Source organism: Doryrhamphus excisus, chromosome 21 (genome assembly GCF_030265055.1).
Source record: "Doryrhamphus excisus isolate RoL2022-K1 chromosome 21, RoL_Dexc_1.0, whole genome shotgun sequence".
In the NCBI taxonomy this organism is placed as follows: Eukaryota; Metazoa; Chordata; class Actinopteri; order Syngnathiformes; family Syngnathidae; genus Doryrhamphus; species Doryrhamphus excisus.
The window spans coordinates 20,001-37,500 of NC_080486.1; the positions used below are offsets into that span (position 1 = coordinate 20,001).

The window sequence follows — 17,500 nt, forward strand, 5'->3', positions numbered from 1 at the left end:
GGGTGTTGGAACGCCGACTCCATACCGAATTAAATTGGCGCCAGTGAAAACGATGCTGTTGCTAGACAAACCGTTTCTTCGGCACTTCTTCACGGTCGTGGCGGTGTGAACTGTCAGTATTTTCAGCCCCAAAGCGTGTTAAGGGGCGGCCTGACTTCGTCAGAGAAAGAAACACGGTTGCCGCCTGCTTCCGGTCAACTTTTTCGACTACCCAGCAACAAGAGAACAGCGCGCGCACACACACGCGAGATCCCCGCACTTCCTGGTTCACGCTCAACCCGCCCCACATAGCTGGCCACACACATGCCTGCAACAGCGTTGAAAACTTCTAAAAATTAAGCAATACACATGGAATATATTCTCAAGCCTTTTCAATACAGAGTTTCAACAATCACGTCTATTAGTTTTACAAACAGTAGTCGATGAATGTCCAACGGAGGTACGACTATGGCCTAGCATTTTAGCTTGAACATATAAATCGTCGGTTCTTTTAACACGGCACCGACGTTTCAGGGTTTTTGACATCTCAAACATTAAATAAACACCTACTTACGGCATTCCCTCTAGAATACCTCAGCTTGGCTGCCAACAGATTGACACAGCATAATTGGGATCGCCGGCGTCATGTTCCGGAAGTGAACCAGGAAGTGCAAACAGGAAGTTACAGCGCGGATGTGACGTCGAGTTTCACAATGATTTTACACACCTTAACAAGAGAAAGCAAATCATTGTTTATACTCCTGAAGGACATTGAGCACCGTTCGTACGGTGCTGTAAAAAAGGAGGTTTTATTTGATTTGTTGGTTATCACATATCGTCATCGCTTACTGGCGGATCAGTACGGTGGCCTGTGACGGACATACAAAGATGATATCAGCCTATATCGCCCCCTGTGGCCACTTCGAAAACACACAAACGTCTTTTTGTATTTTGGACTAACAAGTATATGTTGAGAGCACACAAATGACACATGATACAAATAACATAGCCAAGAGTTGCATCAAATTAATTTTTAAGGAGAATAAATTCAAGAATTGAGACCCTTAATTGACATCCTCCCTCGCCCACATCATAATGTAGCATCGATAGTCGCACATCCCAGCGTGCTTTGTGGTACTGTCTATGAAAGAAATAGCTGTTAAATTACTTGTTTTAAGCCACGTAAATAGGTTATCCTTGCACATGACAAGGCCAAGTCTGTTCTAAATCTATCTTTTGTGTTGATGTTTGATGGGATTTTTTCATGACACCGTGACTGTAATCGTTGTGCTGGGCAATCGTATACTGTGTTTTCTCAACGGTGAAGTGGTGGCTTACGTAAGCTTTGTCTTACTCTGCTGAAGCTTGTGGGACAGCGGACTGACGGCGACGGGGCCGCCGCGGGACTGCCGCTGAAGCGGGGCCTGAGGCGAGGCGAGATGAGGCCGCCGCGCAGGCGGGCCGAGGCGTGGCGAGGCCGGAGCAGCTGGGCACCAGGTGACAAACAGTCTCATCCATCCAAACAACAGGCTTGCCTCACATTGAATGGCAACGTTTTAAAATCCTTGCAAACCTTCTGCCACAAGAATTGCCGGCTGGCAGATACTAGAGGTAGCCCAGCGACTATGGTGTCCTTTATAGGACAACAGTCTATTTTACTATTTACTTGTATTTTTAGATAACTTATAACCTTTGTGTGACTATGTATTTGTATATGTTAAAACTTTACATTCCATGAGATAAAACTCAACTATTAACTATTATGTGTGAAAGGCTGACATTACATTGCCCTTTATAAACGAAATGGAAACCATTATTCTTTTTGTCCACTAGAGGCCGCCAGACTGCAGAGTACAAAAAAGGTTTTATGCTGTGAAATCGTTATGGCTGACTCGACGGGCCTCCATCTCATTGTAGTGTACTTGCCACTGGACCGAACCCCATTTGGCTCAGAAAGGCCTGTAGCTTTTAAGGAATGAACATTTATAAAATATGACATTTAACAGGACACCAAAATACTATAACCAACCGCTGTAGTTAAGGCGGGCAGGCACTCCCCACATACAGAGTATATAAGATGATGTTCAGCTCTCAGGAGCTCAGCTGGTATGTGAAAGAACTCAGATCCATTAAGACATTAAATAAAAAGTCTTAAGTGATTTCATTTATTTGACAAGCAGCAATATCATGTTTGTCATTTTTACATCTGAAAGTGATACTGTTTGATTACAATATTTCTTTCCTAACCAGAACATTCAAAAAAAAAAAACACACACACACACAAGAACTGCAAACGTGAGAAAGGAAAGCCCGTTTTTAAAATGTGTAGCCATCAATGTCACTGATGCCCCAAGATATTATTTTCAGTCCACTCAGAGCACTTTCCTCACAAATATTTATACAGTATAGGCATTCTCTTCGAGTCATTTAACGCACGTCATGCGCGTGGCACTGGTGATGTTGTAAACAGCTTCAAATCACAAGTTATTGTGGAGGCGGTGGCTGTCATGTAGCTTTCCACTTCGGTTTTATACAGCCAGTGACTGTCCCAAACCAAAAAAATGGATGAGTGAGTCGCTTTTGTTATTGTTTATTTGTCTTTTTAAAACCTGCATCTGCCACAATCCCACAGGTGCGGTGGCATTCCGTCTCAGCCTCTAAGCGACGTAACTGTACTCGTCTGCCGAGGTCTGACTTCGCTCGATGTACTGCTTGTCGATGAGGACCTCGATGCACTTCTTGATCATACTGATACTGGGGTTGAACCTGGCTTTGGATTGATTGATGACCTACACAAAGACAGGTGTTCTTATTTTACAGACAATCATTGAAGATATACTACTGTCATTGGATGTGATACGACCCCAGTCATCAAGTGCGTATTCATATTTGGATCACATACATGCACAAGCTGTTGAAACAAGCCACCCACCTCCTGTATGAGGGCGTTGTGTCGGAGCACCTTACGAGCCTTCATGATTCTCACTATAGCGGCTTGTAAATACATTTTGCGGTCTTCGTCTACAGCGCTCCGAGTCTGCTCCATTTCCTACACAGAAAACAGGACATGTTAAAAAAGGTGTACGGCTTACCAGCCAGTGGTTACGGCAGATAACAACCGGTACAGGGCGCGCTCACACTAGGCCGTTGGCGCCGCACCGGACTTCGCTGCGATTCGTCCTCCCTCTGCTGACCCCTATGGCCTGTGTTCTTCAGGCCGTTACCTTGTGCCGCCGCTTGCACGCTTATTTCACAGTCATTTACTGATTAGTGAATGCTTTCTTTAGTTATTGCGTTCTTTAAATGACAAGCCTACGCACACAGCGCACACAGATGTACTTTCACCGGTGTGCTCTCGGTTTTGACTTTTGGACTTCTTACAGTACTTTTCTTCTTTCCTCTTATTAAATGCCGCACTTGTCATTAAGAGTTTGCGAGGAGTGACTGAATAACTCTCATTCTATCACCTGCGCTACATCTGTATGCATGCAGCTGTGCCGTATCCTGGCCCGCCTCTGCAGAGGAAGTGGAATGAACTTGTGACTATGCCGGACTTCAGATGCTAAGTCGGCCACGTGCATAGTATGGTCGGCCTAGTGCGAGTCCAACCCCTAGGGGAGTGTCTGACCTGTGGGGTGTCCTTCTGCATCGATGTTGTGATCTTGAACTTTGTCCTTTTACTGACGAAAGTCATATTTAGCGAAAACGTGGATTCGGATTCAATATCCTCCTGTTGGCAGAGGGAACAAGATGGGTGACAGGACACATGGATGCTTGCAAACATCTGAAAGGTGCTAAATGCGGCATCACAAAGACGGCATTCTCTCGTTTAGACCAAACGGACAACAACCACAGCAGAAAGCACAATGGCTGTTATTTTCAAAAGGTATGGCTATTTTTATGGAAAGCCTTTTCTTCAGGATTAGGGCCACATTTAGTCATAGTAACTTTTCCTTGTTGTTTTGGCACAGATGAGAACATCCATCCATCTTCTATGAGGCGGGGTACACCCTGGACCGGTCTCCAGCCAATCACAGACCACACACAGATGAACAACCATTCACACACACACACATTCATACCAATGGACAATTTGGAGTCGTCAATTAACCAAGCATGCATATTCTTGGAATGTGGGAGGAAACAGGAGTACCCGCAGAAAACCCACCCACGCACGCACGCACGCACGCACGCACAGAGAGAACATGTAACGCCACACAGAGATGCCCGAGGGGGAATCAGACCTCTACTTTACAATCCTAATCAGACAGACATGCAAAAAAGCTGTAACATGTATGCCAAACCACTAGATGGTGATATCACTTTGTAAAGAAAGATATGGGCACCAACTGTTTGATGCTGAAGGTCTAAGCCAAAACCATATTTTCAGTACATGTACTATGCGGGGCTTAAAGTGAACCCGTTATGCTTTTTCCGCTTCTCGGACCTATAAACTGTAGTTGCAATGTTGTATTTTTGTGTTAAACCATGCCAAAGTTTCATATAATGGGGTTGGTACATTTGGAAGTGAGCCCTGAATGAAGTTTGGGATGGCTCAAAAACCCTCAGGTTCAGAGGACGTTGCAAAACTGTTCCTTTGTGATGTCGCAGAGGAGCGGGCTTCCTTATGGGTGTGGCTCTAGGCAAGATACGCTCTCTGCCCTCCCCCGAGCTCTGCTTCTCCGTTTACGAGGCAAGCTCAAGCAAAAGTTATTGGAGCGAGAGAAATAATATTTTCATCTGTCAACGGCATTTCACACAGGACTTTTTGTCAACATGAACTGGAAATATCGGGATTACGGCTTGAATTTCTAAGCTCCTATTCATCTATGTCATACGTGACCTCTGACCTTTTCAGAGTTGTGGTTGAGCATCTTCACGTCCAACAGGGACTTGATGGTTTTCTGCAGCTCCTTCTCATTCATCTGGGTACCGTCCTGCAGCTCTTTGTACGTCACTGTCTGGCTGTTGTTGAAGGTGAGGAGCACGGCCATCTGATAGGTGCTCACGATGGGGACGTAGGGTTTGGACAAGTAGTTCATCTTCACTTCGCCTTTGGACAGGGGGTGGGGGCAGTCAATAGATAAATGACACATACTCATTCAATCTAATGACATCCATGGCTCTTTTTCATTCAGCATCAAATATTGTATGTTGCACATATGTATGTGTGTGTGTATATGTGTGGACATCACAGTGAAAGCAAAAGACTATAGATGGTCTTGGGAAAAGATGGTCATGTTTTGATGAAAATGAGCTTTTGGCCTCAATCGTTTCCTGAAAGTCGATGGATCTTCTCGAGTATCAGACCAGGCAAAAATCGGTAGACTTCAATTGAGCCCCAATGGCAAAGTCTAGTTCAAGCTATCCTTCGCTGACAACGCAAACACCCCCCCCCCCCGGTGGTCCATGCATTTAAAGTTACCTGTACAAAGGTTGTGCAGCCAGGTCAACTTCCTCCCACTGAAGTGCTGATTATAGAACAACTCAAACTGGAAGCCAAAGTGAAAACAATGCTTACCGATTGGCCACGCTCCTTCAAGCGTTTGCTAAATTAACCGCACTCACCATCTGCACACTCTTCTCCAACTCTTGTGGGATGGCGAATGTGGACGAGGGGACGTGTGTGAGTGGCCACGCACCCGCCTGTAAACACATCTTGTGCTGTTTATTCATTGCGGTAGCTTGATATAGGAAACAGACTTGAAACAACCTTTCACCTGTAGTACGTATATCTGGAAGCTGATACCCAGGTCCACTACGGCCTCCTGCGTCTTGATGAAATTGTTGAACTTGTTGTTGAGGTCGGCGCTTACGCTCATGTCTGTGTACATTCTGTGGAGTTTGCTTGTGAATTCATAGCCGCACGCTTGCTGTGGGGATTCAGGAGGAACCAAGGTTTGTGCCTCATTGATGACTGAGTATAACAGGATAGCCAAAGAGGAAGAAGCGAGATTCACCTTGAGTTTGTTGATCATGGCTTCTTCTGAGTCCATTGACAAAGACAACCCATGTATTAATCGCTTTGCTAGCATTCTGGCATAAAACTGGAAACCAGACCAAAACAACACTTCAACTTCTCAAGTCGTTCAAAATAGACACACTGATCTATTTTTAATCACAACTTTCAGCTTAGTCGAGTCGATATAAAAATAGTGTGGGAAGTAGAAAAATTGGAAAAGTCCATTCTAAGTTTCAGCTTTTTACCTTTTGAAAGATGTCTTTGTCATCAATGTACTTAAAGACTGTAATGAAGCTGGTCAGCTTGTCCTCCACCTCATTCTCTGTCATTCCCTTTGCGGACTTCTTTAGCAGATTGTCACAGTATTTAGCCAGCTGCACAGAGACACCGGGAGAGGAATTGCCCGGTCAAAACATGATATGATATACAAAAGGGGTGCCCCGAGTGCAGCCCGGGGGCCATTCACAGCCCACAGCTTATTTTTGTATTGTGTCATTGGTCATACATATTGTACAAATACAACTCATTCATTGTTCATCAGATACAACACTCCTTTTACATTGTCATCTATATGTGGATGTATTGTCTTGGTTGTTTTATTTCTGTATTTATGATGTGTGCTGTTGACCTCTTGACCAGGTGGCCCTTGTAAATGAGATTATTGAATTTATTTCACCAGATAAATCTCACACAATTATTATGCTTCCATGACATGCAAATAGTGACTGACTGGCCTGCTTTGGATTGGTTTTAAAGGGGACCTATTATGCTTTTCCCACTTTTCTGACCTTTAAACGTAGTTAGAATGTCGTTCATTCATTCATTTTCTACCGCTTACCCTCACGAGGGTCGTGGCGTGCTGGAGCCTATCCCAGCTGTCTTTGGCGAGAGGCGGGGTGCACTCTGAACTGGTGGCCAGCCAATCCCAGGGCACATATAGACAAACAACCATTCACACTCACATTCATACATATAGACAATTTGGTGTGGCCAATTGGCTTAGCATGTTTTTGGAATGTGGGGGGTAACCGGAGTTCTCGGAGAAAACCCACACATGCACGGGGAGAACATGCAAACTACACACAGAGATGGCCGAGGGTGGAATTGAACTCGTGTCTCCTAGCCGTGTGGCCTGCGCGCTGTTAGAATGTTGTATTTGTGTTAAATGATGCCAGAGTTTCAGATAATGAGGTTTGCGCATTTTCAAGTGAGTCGTGAAAGAAGTTAGGGATGGCTCTGATCGCTTGCTTTCAGAGAACAGGAAGTCCGGCTCACGGTGACGTCCTTATATGGCCATTCCCAGGTACAAGCTGTGGGCTTGAAAACAGCGCGATTTGGAAATCCAACTGGAATAGGTGCAGATTCTGGAAGATCTACAAAGCTTTGTGTGCAGGTAATTGTGTGTAGCTGCTCTATAGAAGTCAACAACTCAATACAAAAAAGGTCCAAAGTTGACCCGAACCAGTTAACCTTCGTAAAATGTACAAAAACTATCAAAGTGCCCCCCTGCATCCTTAATCTCTAATTTTTCTGTATTTGTGTGTGAGCGTACACTGACCAGTTCTGGGGCTTTACAGATGGACTTGGGTTCCCGGAAGTTCACTACAGATGTCAAGGCCTTTGAAAAAAAGTCAATAGAAAACCAATCTAAGCAGTTGGGTACTTATTTGTATGGCGGTGACAACCTGGAGCAGGAGCCGAGGTGAGGTCTGTTACCTTATCCAGTGCATTCATGAAGTGCTGGTCTCCATTCAGAACTGTGTTAATGAGCTGAACAAATTTACTGTGAACCTCAAGCACTGACTCCACGAATAACGTTGGCATCTACAAGAGTACAAAAACAAAATATGTCTCTTTAGTGATGATCCGTTATCACAAGTCAGTAGCTCCTATATCAAGTATAGAAAGTGAACACAATGCTATCATTTCAAGACCTTTTCCGTCACTGATGTGACCACTGACCTCTTCTATTCAACTGCATATAAGCAAAGGGGAAAGCGGTGGAGTAAAACAATTCAACAATAATTATTGCTGTAAAAAATACAGTACGCAGCAACAGTAAAGTTAAAGTGACACTTTCAACAGTGCAATCAATGTTTGTTTATATTTCTGTCTGCAAAATACACATAATGTGAATGCGCTGGCAGGTAGGCTAATACAGTAGTGAGGGGTGGAAAGTTCAAAACATTATAACCCTTTTAAAATTGTTTGAAGAAGCCAATTGCGCTCTGCTGTTATAATGTCACCTACTGTGCTGAGCACTCGTTCAGAGGGGACACTTGTCCGAGTTGTGGTGTTGCGAAGCCCTAGTGTTTCCAAACATACCGTTTAAACGTCGCGGGGGGTTAAAAGATAAAAAACAAAAAAACCTTGCTTCTGTTTGCGTGCAAACCTTTATGCCGTTTTACTAGTAGTTGTATGTGCTTCACGGCTTCCGTCCGTATTCAATACAAAACACGAAATAATGATGGTGCATTGGTTGCACCTGGGGAACAGCATATGGGTGAAGTTGAACATTCATAAAATGGCGCTTGCATCGGATTTTACCTATACCCACAAACGCATCGAGATGAATCTAGATGTCACCCGTCAATTGCATCCATACCCGGTGAATGGGCCGATGCACTCGCATCATGCACATGCGTCGATGTATCGATTAATATTGATTATTTTCCACACCCATGCATGGAGTATTTCTATCTACAAAGAACATAGAAATAACAACTTACAAATAAACTATGACAACATGTCGGTCGTCATGTGCTTGCCGATTCCATTTTGAGTTGATTTTCAATGTCCACATTATGGAAAAGCACATTAGATGCTCTTACATTATAGGTAGTGTTGGAATACTAACGTTTTCCAGAGAGAGATTACTGGTGCCTCGGATGCCTTCGTTGTGGATATGGATCTGCAGCTCCTGGATCATGTGAGGAAAACCGTTGGACACAGCTCGCAGCAGCGTGTACATGTTGGCCATGTCTGGGGAGAAACGCACAAACATTTCTTTCCTCCATAACGCATTCAGGTGTGTCCTTTGCCAAATAATGTAGTATGCATAGTGAAAAGACTGTAATGACAAAAGCCGACCATCTCTTTTCTCTTGTCGAATAATGTTCTGGCACTCTGCATGGAGGAACTGCAGATGGTCAGCCACCATTCTCTGCTGGCATTCATTGATGACTTTGGCGTAGGAGCTAGGGTGCAAATACTTCCGACATCGCATCTCTTCATCTTTCAACCGCCCCAAAACCTGGACAAAGGGAGTCACGTAAAATTGGTGTCCGTGGTCTGAAACGTGCCCATTGTTTTTCCTCATCTTTCCTTGCTGCATTACCGTCTTAACCAGGAGTAAAGACAATGTCAAATAATAAAGCAATGTAGAATAACAGCCGCACCTCTGACACCAGAGGAGCTGCGAAACAAACTCAATTTTTTATACCATGGTACCATGTGACTTTGTAAAACAATAAAGCGTGACACTTAGAGAGTATTAAGGCATTTAGTAAAATGTGAAATAAAAAAAGATCGATGCAGCTGTTAATTCACATGTCCACCGTTATCTAAGACTATTGCGGCGTTTTAAGGTGAACATGCAAGTGTTAACGCTCATGACCGTCATGAATATAAGATACACAGCGTCCCGCTTCGCTTCCGTGCATGAGTTAGAGGGACTCATACATTAACGCTAAAGTTCATGTCTTCATTGTAATCATTTGGAAAATGCTCCAAGTGGTGTATTTACTTGTGATATGATATATTGCATGTTTTCAAATTGTAACATGTACAACAAATGTAGTTTAGTCCTGTGTATTAAGTATAGTCACGTGACGCATGTTTTGATTATTTCTTATTTAGTTTCTCCTCAACTTTTTTCCCCTCTCTTTGATGCTTGCTTCAGCATTTGTTTTAGGCTGTTTGTAAATAATCGGTGGCTGCAGATGGAACTTTTCAGTAGTCGATGTGACTCATTGATATTAGTAAGGTGTCTTCGTGAATAGGTGTTTTAGAAATTCATATTAGGCTCTGAATGATCACTTTCAACCCAATGCAGCCACTTGTTTGTATTTTAAAATGGTCAACTATAATATCAAACCCTATGCTACAAACCCTATGCTAAATGCCAAAATGCAAATGTCAATTAAATTAATTGTATATCTTTGTATTTATATTTGTATATTTTGTATCTAGGTGTGAAGACACTTCACAAAAAACTCAACAGGCATTCGATGCATCATCAGCAGTGCGCAAGGTAGCTAGGGCTCCAGCACCAATAAAAAACATGACAAATTTGTGACAACGCCTACAAATGAATCACAAAGAGGCATTTAATGATGCACAGGCTGCAATGGCATAGGCCAACGCCTCAAAAACACAGTGTTATTATTTCATATTTTGGGTTATGTTCATGTACAGCATGATATCTTGCGTAGTATATTAATGGTCTTATTTCATGTATCGGCCGATATATCAGATATCACTAACAAATATCGGTATCGGCCCGAGAAATCCCATATCGGTCAGACAGTTGATTTACACCCTAAGCTGACTGAAACACCCCAGGGTGTCTGACAACCAGCAAAGCTCATGATTTCTGTGCACCACAAACACAGCAGCAAAAGAATGCCAAGGCAAGAGAGGGTTACGTGTTCTCAAACACAAGCTGATGCAGTATTCTCTTGTTGAAAAGTGCGAGTGCAGCCTACCTTCTCCATGTATTGTGAGCAGTTGGATTCTTGGAGTAAATTTGAAGCTTCCTGTTTGTAATAATCTCCCGTTTCAATGACAAACTCTCCTTCGAAGATTTCCTGATAAAACTGCAACACGAGAACAGACTCATTCACAGGCCTATGAGTGCCCACAAAAGCAGACCGTCCAATTGATAGCAAGATGTACAAAGGTTGAACTCGCAGCACACCTCGCATCCATACCTTAAGTGGAAACTTGTTCTTGTACTGTTCCACGTGGACAAAAGAGTTGATGACCCCGTGGATGACTTTCTGGTTAGGATTCTCACCACAGCGGTCACTAGTGGGAAAATGATCAGAATTTGGTATGAACCGAGAGTGTATATGTCCAGTGGCGAGTTGGCATGGCAACCATACTTTTGGATTTCATTCAGCAACATTCTGATGAGAATGGCTTGAAGAGGCTCAATCATGAGCTTCCTCCACATGTCCAGTGCCAACTGTAGGGACAAATCAAGAAAAAAAAAGTCATTATAGGAGCAAAAACTAAATCAAACCTGACCCCAAATAATATGCACTGGTATGCCTTTATCAGTTAATACCTCCCCGATCTCCATGAGGGGTTCGTTCATGTCCACTCCCCCGTAGCCGTACTGTAGGTCTGCCTCTGTAAGTTTGTTCTTCTTGATGAATTGAGTGTTGAGATACCTAGAGAGGGCAGAGTTAGGAAGAACACCCTTCCGACTTCCATTTATTTCTACACTGTGTTGACAGCCAGTTGATTTCCCATGACGCACCATGCAGTTCTTGGCATAAATACGCCAAGTTTACATACTGCAGTTTCATGCCCAGGTTTTGGGGTTTGTAATAGGTCCGTCTCCATTATCGACTTCAATGAACTTATGACGTTCTTTCCAAATATATGAACCAAAGTCAAACACAGCTATAACATTTCAATTAACTTACCACAAACACTCAGAATCATAAACACTTAAGACGGTGCTAGGTGGGATGTGCTGTATGATATATTGAGCTGTTGTAATATTTAACCCTACGATGTATTATTGATACCGTGATACCTCATTTTAAAAAGTCTCATTAAATCTAGTGGATATAAACGGTTTGATGAAGGACTTTGCAGGATGTTCGAAGGGGCGGCGCAACAAACACGCACAGCCTCCTGGATGGTCACCAAGGTCGAGGTAAGAGAAATGTTGATTATTCTATGCAAAGACTAAATGTGTTGTTCAATTAAAAGACGTTTAATGGACGTCTTTAACTGTCAATAATGTGTTGGTGCGGCTCCATCTTAGTATTTAGGTCACTCGCTGTCTCTTTGCAGTGAACGACTACTGTCCTATGCTACATATACACTGTTGTGTTGAAAGCTTTTCTTGTTGTCAAATGGCAAAGTATTTTATGCTTTCAGCCTTTCATCCGCACGGAAATGGTACTCTGGGTGCCCTGACAGCTATTTTTGGAAAACAGCTGTACAGAGTTTACTAAAACTATGACGTGATCAACCCGTTATCGTCAAGTCACCAGAAGTGAGCTTTGACAACAAGTTAACTTGAGATGTAAATATTTCGACTGACATGACCCCAGTCCACATTCTCCTGATATTTGTTTGTCTTGCTCTCCAAAATGACTCAAGCATGTAATTCCACTTGGTTGGCTGAGCCTTGAAAGCGGAAGACGATGGACTTACGCGCATGTGTTCTTTCTTCATCTACAGTTTGGGGTATCATGTGTATCACCCCCTCTGTGTCTGTGTACAGTGCCATGTGGTGGTGTGCCTTGTATCTGGCCTTTCTGTGACAGGGCCTTTTTTCAACACGTGGAAACACGGTGGACAAGTGTTACCTGTACAAACAGTCCATGTAGTCAGCCCCTTTGCTGTATTCTTCCCAGTATCTGTGGTACATCACTAAAACTTTCTCCTCTGACTCCAGAACCTTCTACAATGCAAGCACAAGCAGGAATAATGTCAGCAAAAGATGCATGTAGAAAAACAATCGTGTGTGCAAATGTTCATTCACCTTGTACAAATTCCGCACATGGTTCTCGAGAAATACCTTAGTTTCGGTGTATAATCTCTCACCTAAAGGCTCTGGGTATGCGACGCACAGGGCATAAATATCACTGGAGTCAAAGTTTAGGCAATGTATATGTCTATATGCTGTATGAAGTACAACTAGGACAATGACGGTGAAAAAAAAAATATACAAGATGAATCTTTAGGGGTGTCACAATTTACTCGAGATGAGACACGATACTGGCTGACTGACAAGATGAGACAATATTTTAATACGGCTTTTAGGAATGCTACAATGACAAAATATAGGACAGGACCGGCAGGCATTTAGATTTAACAAATCAATGCAGGTACATTTGGAAATGTTTCATAACTTTGCATGCATGACCGAAGCGTGATGCTTTTAAATGTTGAAAGTTATTTCCACCAATGCAAAGACAAACTATCAATTAAGCCGATGTGTAGCTATGTAAAGACTGACTCAAAAGTTGAATCAGATTCTTCTTCTTCCTCTTTCGGCTTTTCCCTTCAGGGGTCGCCACAGCAAATCAACCGCCTCCATCCGACCCCGACTACTCTCCTAGACACTTCCATACCTCCACAGGTATACCATCAGGACAAAGTGCCTTCCCGCTCTTCATCCTTTTCGATGCTCTTCTCGCTTCCTCTTTACCTATATTTGCTACTTCCCGGTCCACAACAGACACCAACTTGGCTTAAATTTAGAATTACTACAACTCCTGCTTGGCCGCACACAAACACTGCGGCGGCTGTAAACTTATGACAAAAATAAAACACAGTCACATGTGGCGAGCGAGTGACACTGGGAACGCTGAGTGCAGGTAGGATTGCAGGGTTTATAGTATGCATAAAGCACCTAATATGCAGTTCCAATCCTACCTTGTGCACTGCTACTTCCATATTACGAGTATCACTATCATGATTCACATTCTCACAGAGCTCTGGCTGTCCTTTTCCTGCCAGACAGCTCATGTCCTCACATTTTAATCTTGCGAGATCTTGTGACACCCCTGAATTACAACTTTTTGGAAAAGTGTTTCTCAGCTTATGCTCTGGTTTTTGTTACAGTTCATGCTTAAAAAAAACAAGATTCATCCACCAGGACGGTACCAAACAAATTTAGCACAGGATACGAGAAGCGGTCGTTCCATGTGGCTCTCTCCACATAGTCCAGCATCACAACAGCCTTGATTGTCGTTAGTAACTTGTTCCATGTTTCGTCAAAATCCACCACCCGTGGCTTCAAGGACATTGTGTAGCTTCTCTCTTGGCCTAAGAGACAAAAAGTAAAGTCATTATAAGAGAATCGATGCATGCATTGCTCGTCTGTATGTTAGCGCTATCCACCGGTTTGACGGAAATACCACAGTGGAACCTGTTGACCTCCATGCCCCTTCAACATGAGTGAATGATGGGAAGCAACCAAAGTCTTTTGCCAGAGACATGAGGAGAATGGGTGATAATACAGAATTCGTCAATCTGAAGCGGTTCATTTTCTTTTGTGTGTTTTTATTTGTAGTCTTTGGCTTTCATATGCTATTTTACACTCTTATCAAACAGGGCTGCTGCTGTCATTTCATTGTATGTCTTGACAACAATGACAATAAGACTTTTGTACATGCACAAATCTTCCTTCACACCAATCTAAAAAAGGGGGCGAGAATCCATGTTAATCCTGCCATGCTGGTATTTTCAAGCTTCCTTTGCACTGAACATGAAGCTCATCCAGTTACCAAGCTAACTGGTCCGTCTCCAATTTATTTCTTGTAAATTTAATGACTGATTTCAAACATAGTGGGGATGGAAGACAAAGTTTGTTTGTTTCGTTCAGCTTTTTCACGATTACGGAGTCGCCACACCGGATCTCATATTGATTTTTGGCTTGAGCACTTTATATTCCAGATGCCCTTCATGACGAATAGCAATGATGTTTACTGGTGGAGAGTTGAACCCGGGACATTTGTTCCAAAGTCCATAATGCTAGCCACTACACCACGGCAGCTCAGATGAAGGACAAAGGAAGAAGGCAAAACCTATTACGTCCACATGGAATGGGAAGATAACTTTTTTTCACTCCATCATAGGACCATATATTGATTGAAATATCGATATTTCTTTCAAGCACGTTATCAAAAACCAACATATGGTTCATATTGATATATACCAGGTCGCATGTTGGCCACACAGTCAAGACCTGGGTTCAATTCTACACTTGGACATGGAGATGGCATGTTCTCCCCATTCTTGTTTTTTTTTCCCCGTGTACTCCCATATTACAAAAACATGCATGTTAGGTTAATTGTCCATAGGTATGAATGTGAGTGGGAAAGATTGTCTGTCTATATGTGCTCTGTGATTGGCTGGCGACCAGTCCAGGGACCATTCCCCAAGTCAGCTGGGATAGGCCCCAGCGTTCCCCCGCTACCCTTGTGAGGATAAGTCATGCCTTTGAATCCTTTAAATCCTTTGTATCCTCGGACTTGGGGACTATAGGAAGGACTGAATCCATCCAGGGATGAAAAATATATGGAAATTGGAACAACTTGCTGAAGAGATGCCAGAGTGGAGATGTCAAAGTGTCTTTGAGCAAGCCACTACGGTAATTCTCTCAGGGGCGTCTTAGCTGCCCCGTCATCTCTCCTCCTTGTCTTGCATATGTGTACGCTGGTTTGTGTGTGAGACATCATGCATGCGATGTACTGTAAATAAGTGAATTTCTCTTCTTGGATGAAACCGTATGCTGCACACTGCTGCTCCCTTTGCTATTACCCACTTCATAACTGTTGTTTATTATGAACGTTACTACGACATGACGTGTGTCGTTAGTAGGTAACTTTATGGAAATAATGAAAGGGTGAGCAGCCAAGTTAAAGTTATCGGGTACCGGAATGTCAATCCCAAAATAGGATGGCTAGCGACACGCTAACTAGCATCTTCTTAGCATGCTACTTCTCCCTGATCGTGTCCACTCTAAGGCGCCCGCTAATGGCTAGTTGCCTAGCAGGAGGCTACTGGTAGCTCAGCTACCGCTAGCAAATGCTCATCTTCTTTTGCGATTTCCCGCGTTTAAGCACTGACAGCCCGCTAAACCACGTTACTAAAGATACACAAAACATGCCAAAGGACATAAGTGTGAATTGTACCTACCGCTGTACAGAAAATCCTTGTTATAGAAGTCAGGTTACGCAGTAACAGGCTTGCTGGGTCTGCTGCTCTTCCCTGCCGCTTGGATTGTTCCATTATTTTAAATCGGGGAGTGTCATCAAGTTCTGCTAATTTATTTTAAGACAAGTCACACATTTAAATACTTTCTAAAATAACCCAATTGACTAGTATATTTAGCTAAAATATACCAAAACACCAATAGCACATTGTGTCAATGCGTTTGAGGAAAATGTATTTATGGTATCGTCCAAAACTACGGAAACTGAAAGGTATCAAGAAAAACCAATGTGTCTCGCATCAAGTGTCTACGTATATTTCGATGTGACATAATGTGCAACTTGAATATTTCTGTTGGACGCCAATCAATGTAAATGTCCTTCTTAGTGCAAATATTACCCCTGCAATTCTGTGTAAAATTGGAACAGAAGTCTGTGGGATTTTTCTTTTGCATGGAAAATAAAATGTGTAGAAAATATGTTTTCGATAGATGACTTAGCTAGACCTCCTGGACCATTACATTACTTAATTAAACATACTTAATTAAGCATAATTATTGTGTTCTGCTGCTTCGGGGTTGCAGAAAGCAGGAGCCTATATCCCAGCTGACATAGCATGACATAAGTGCCAGCCAATCACGGGGCAAATATAGATAAGACAACCTTAAATTCTGTCCTGTGATTTTGTAAATGTATCACACTCTTGAGCACATACAGTAGGAGTAAACTTGAAGAATACTTAACCCTAACCCTAAGTACATAAACAGTAAGCTACAAGGAACATGCCAAGAAAACAAAAGTGTAGTTAAAGTATATTATGATAACGTCAAAATAGGGGCGCAAGGTATACAACTAGTACAATGGCAGCATATAAATACGTGTATTTGTGGTAGTTTTATGTATGTAATAGTATACTTAATGTATACTTTTATAAACTTTCTATGTTCCAATTTTGTCCGAATAAGTATTAAAATAGTATATTTTCTAGTACAATAAAAGCACATGGCCTGTAGTATACTTAAAGTATACTTTTTATGAACTTAAAACGTTCCAATTTAGTCTGAAGAAGTATAAAATTAGTATACTTTCTAGTACACTAAAATTACTACATGGTCTGTCGTATACTTAAGTATACTTTCTAGTACACTAAAAGTCCATGGTATGTAGTATACTTAAATATACTTTTTATAAACTTAAAATGTTCCAATTTAGTCTGAAGAAGTATAAAATTAGTGTACTTTCTAGTACACTAAAAGTACATCGTCTGTAATATACTTTTATACTCAAGTATACTTAATAAAAATGAACTTCATGTATACTACTTTTTGCTAAGGGATCACAGCAGCGTGATGCAGGTTTCAGGCATATGATAACTAGAAATTATGACAATTAAGATGAAATATGAAATATTGTTTGCAGCAACAAACACCTTAACTGTGTAGATGAAGTACAAACAGCTGAGGAAGGAAAAGGCACTTGGCTAAACAAGACTAAAATAATGTTTATGGGTTTTCTTCTTTCCTTCGTGTGTCTTTGGTATCAAACCCTTGTCAAAGTGGGATGTGCCTGGTAGGTAGTTGCCATGGTAAGGTTTTTGTGACAAAGAATGAACAAAAAAAGAGTATTAAAAAAGACGAGTCAACTATTAAATGAG

At 42.3% G+C, this 17,500-nt stretch overlaps 1 protein-coding gene and 1 long non-coding RNA gene across 4 annotated transcripts in view; both read right to left on the reverse strand.

Annotated features, from left to right (window-relative positions):
• LOC131109014 (uncharacterized) overlaps positions 1–642 on the reverse strand; it is a 5,851-nt gene extending 5,209 nt beyond the window's left edge. For both annotated transcript variants that reach the window (XR_009120614.1, XR_009120615.1), the window contains exon 1: positions 1–642. This exon is cut by the window's left edge and continues 707 nt beyond it. This is a non-coding gene — a long non-coding RNA (uncharacterized LOC131109014).
• Positions 643–2,123: 1,481 nt separating this feature from the next.
• On the reverse strand, positions 2,124–16,077 carry cul2 (cullin 2). 2 transcript variants are annotated; one of them, XM_058060567.1, is made up of 21 exons: positions 15,833–16,077; positions 13,819–13,957; positions 12,669–12,771; positions 12,493–12,587; positions 11,232–11,337; positions 11,047–11,129; positions 10,873–10,969; positions 10,648–10,758; positions 9,032–9,194; positions 8,799–8,923; positions 7,658–7,765; positions 7,500–7,559; positions 6,187–6,315; positions 5,940–6,026; positions 5,700–5,852; positions 5,548–5,625; positions 5,405–5,471; positions 4,830–5,032; positions 3,608–3,709; positions 2,912–3,028; positions 2,124–2,768 (listed from the first exon to the last, which is right to left on the reverse strand). In XM_058060567.1, exons 2-21 carry the CDS (start codon positions 13,935–13,937, stop codon positions 2,637–2,639), a joined length of 2,238 nt encoding a protein of 745 aa, XP_057916550.1. In that variant the 5' UTR covers positions 13,938–13,957; positions 15,833–16,077; the 3' UTR covers positions 2,124–2,636. The 2 variants fall into 2 exon arrangements, with proteins under 2 accessions (XP_057916550.1, XP_057916549.1); XM_058060566.1 differs by lacking the exon at positions 15,833–16,077 and having other exon boundaries at positions 13,819–14,000.
• Between the last annotated feature and the right edge of the window lie 1,423 nt (positions 16,078–17,500).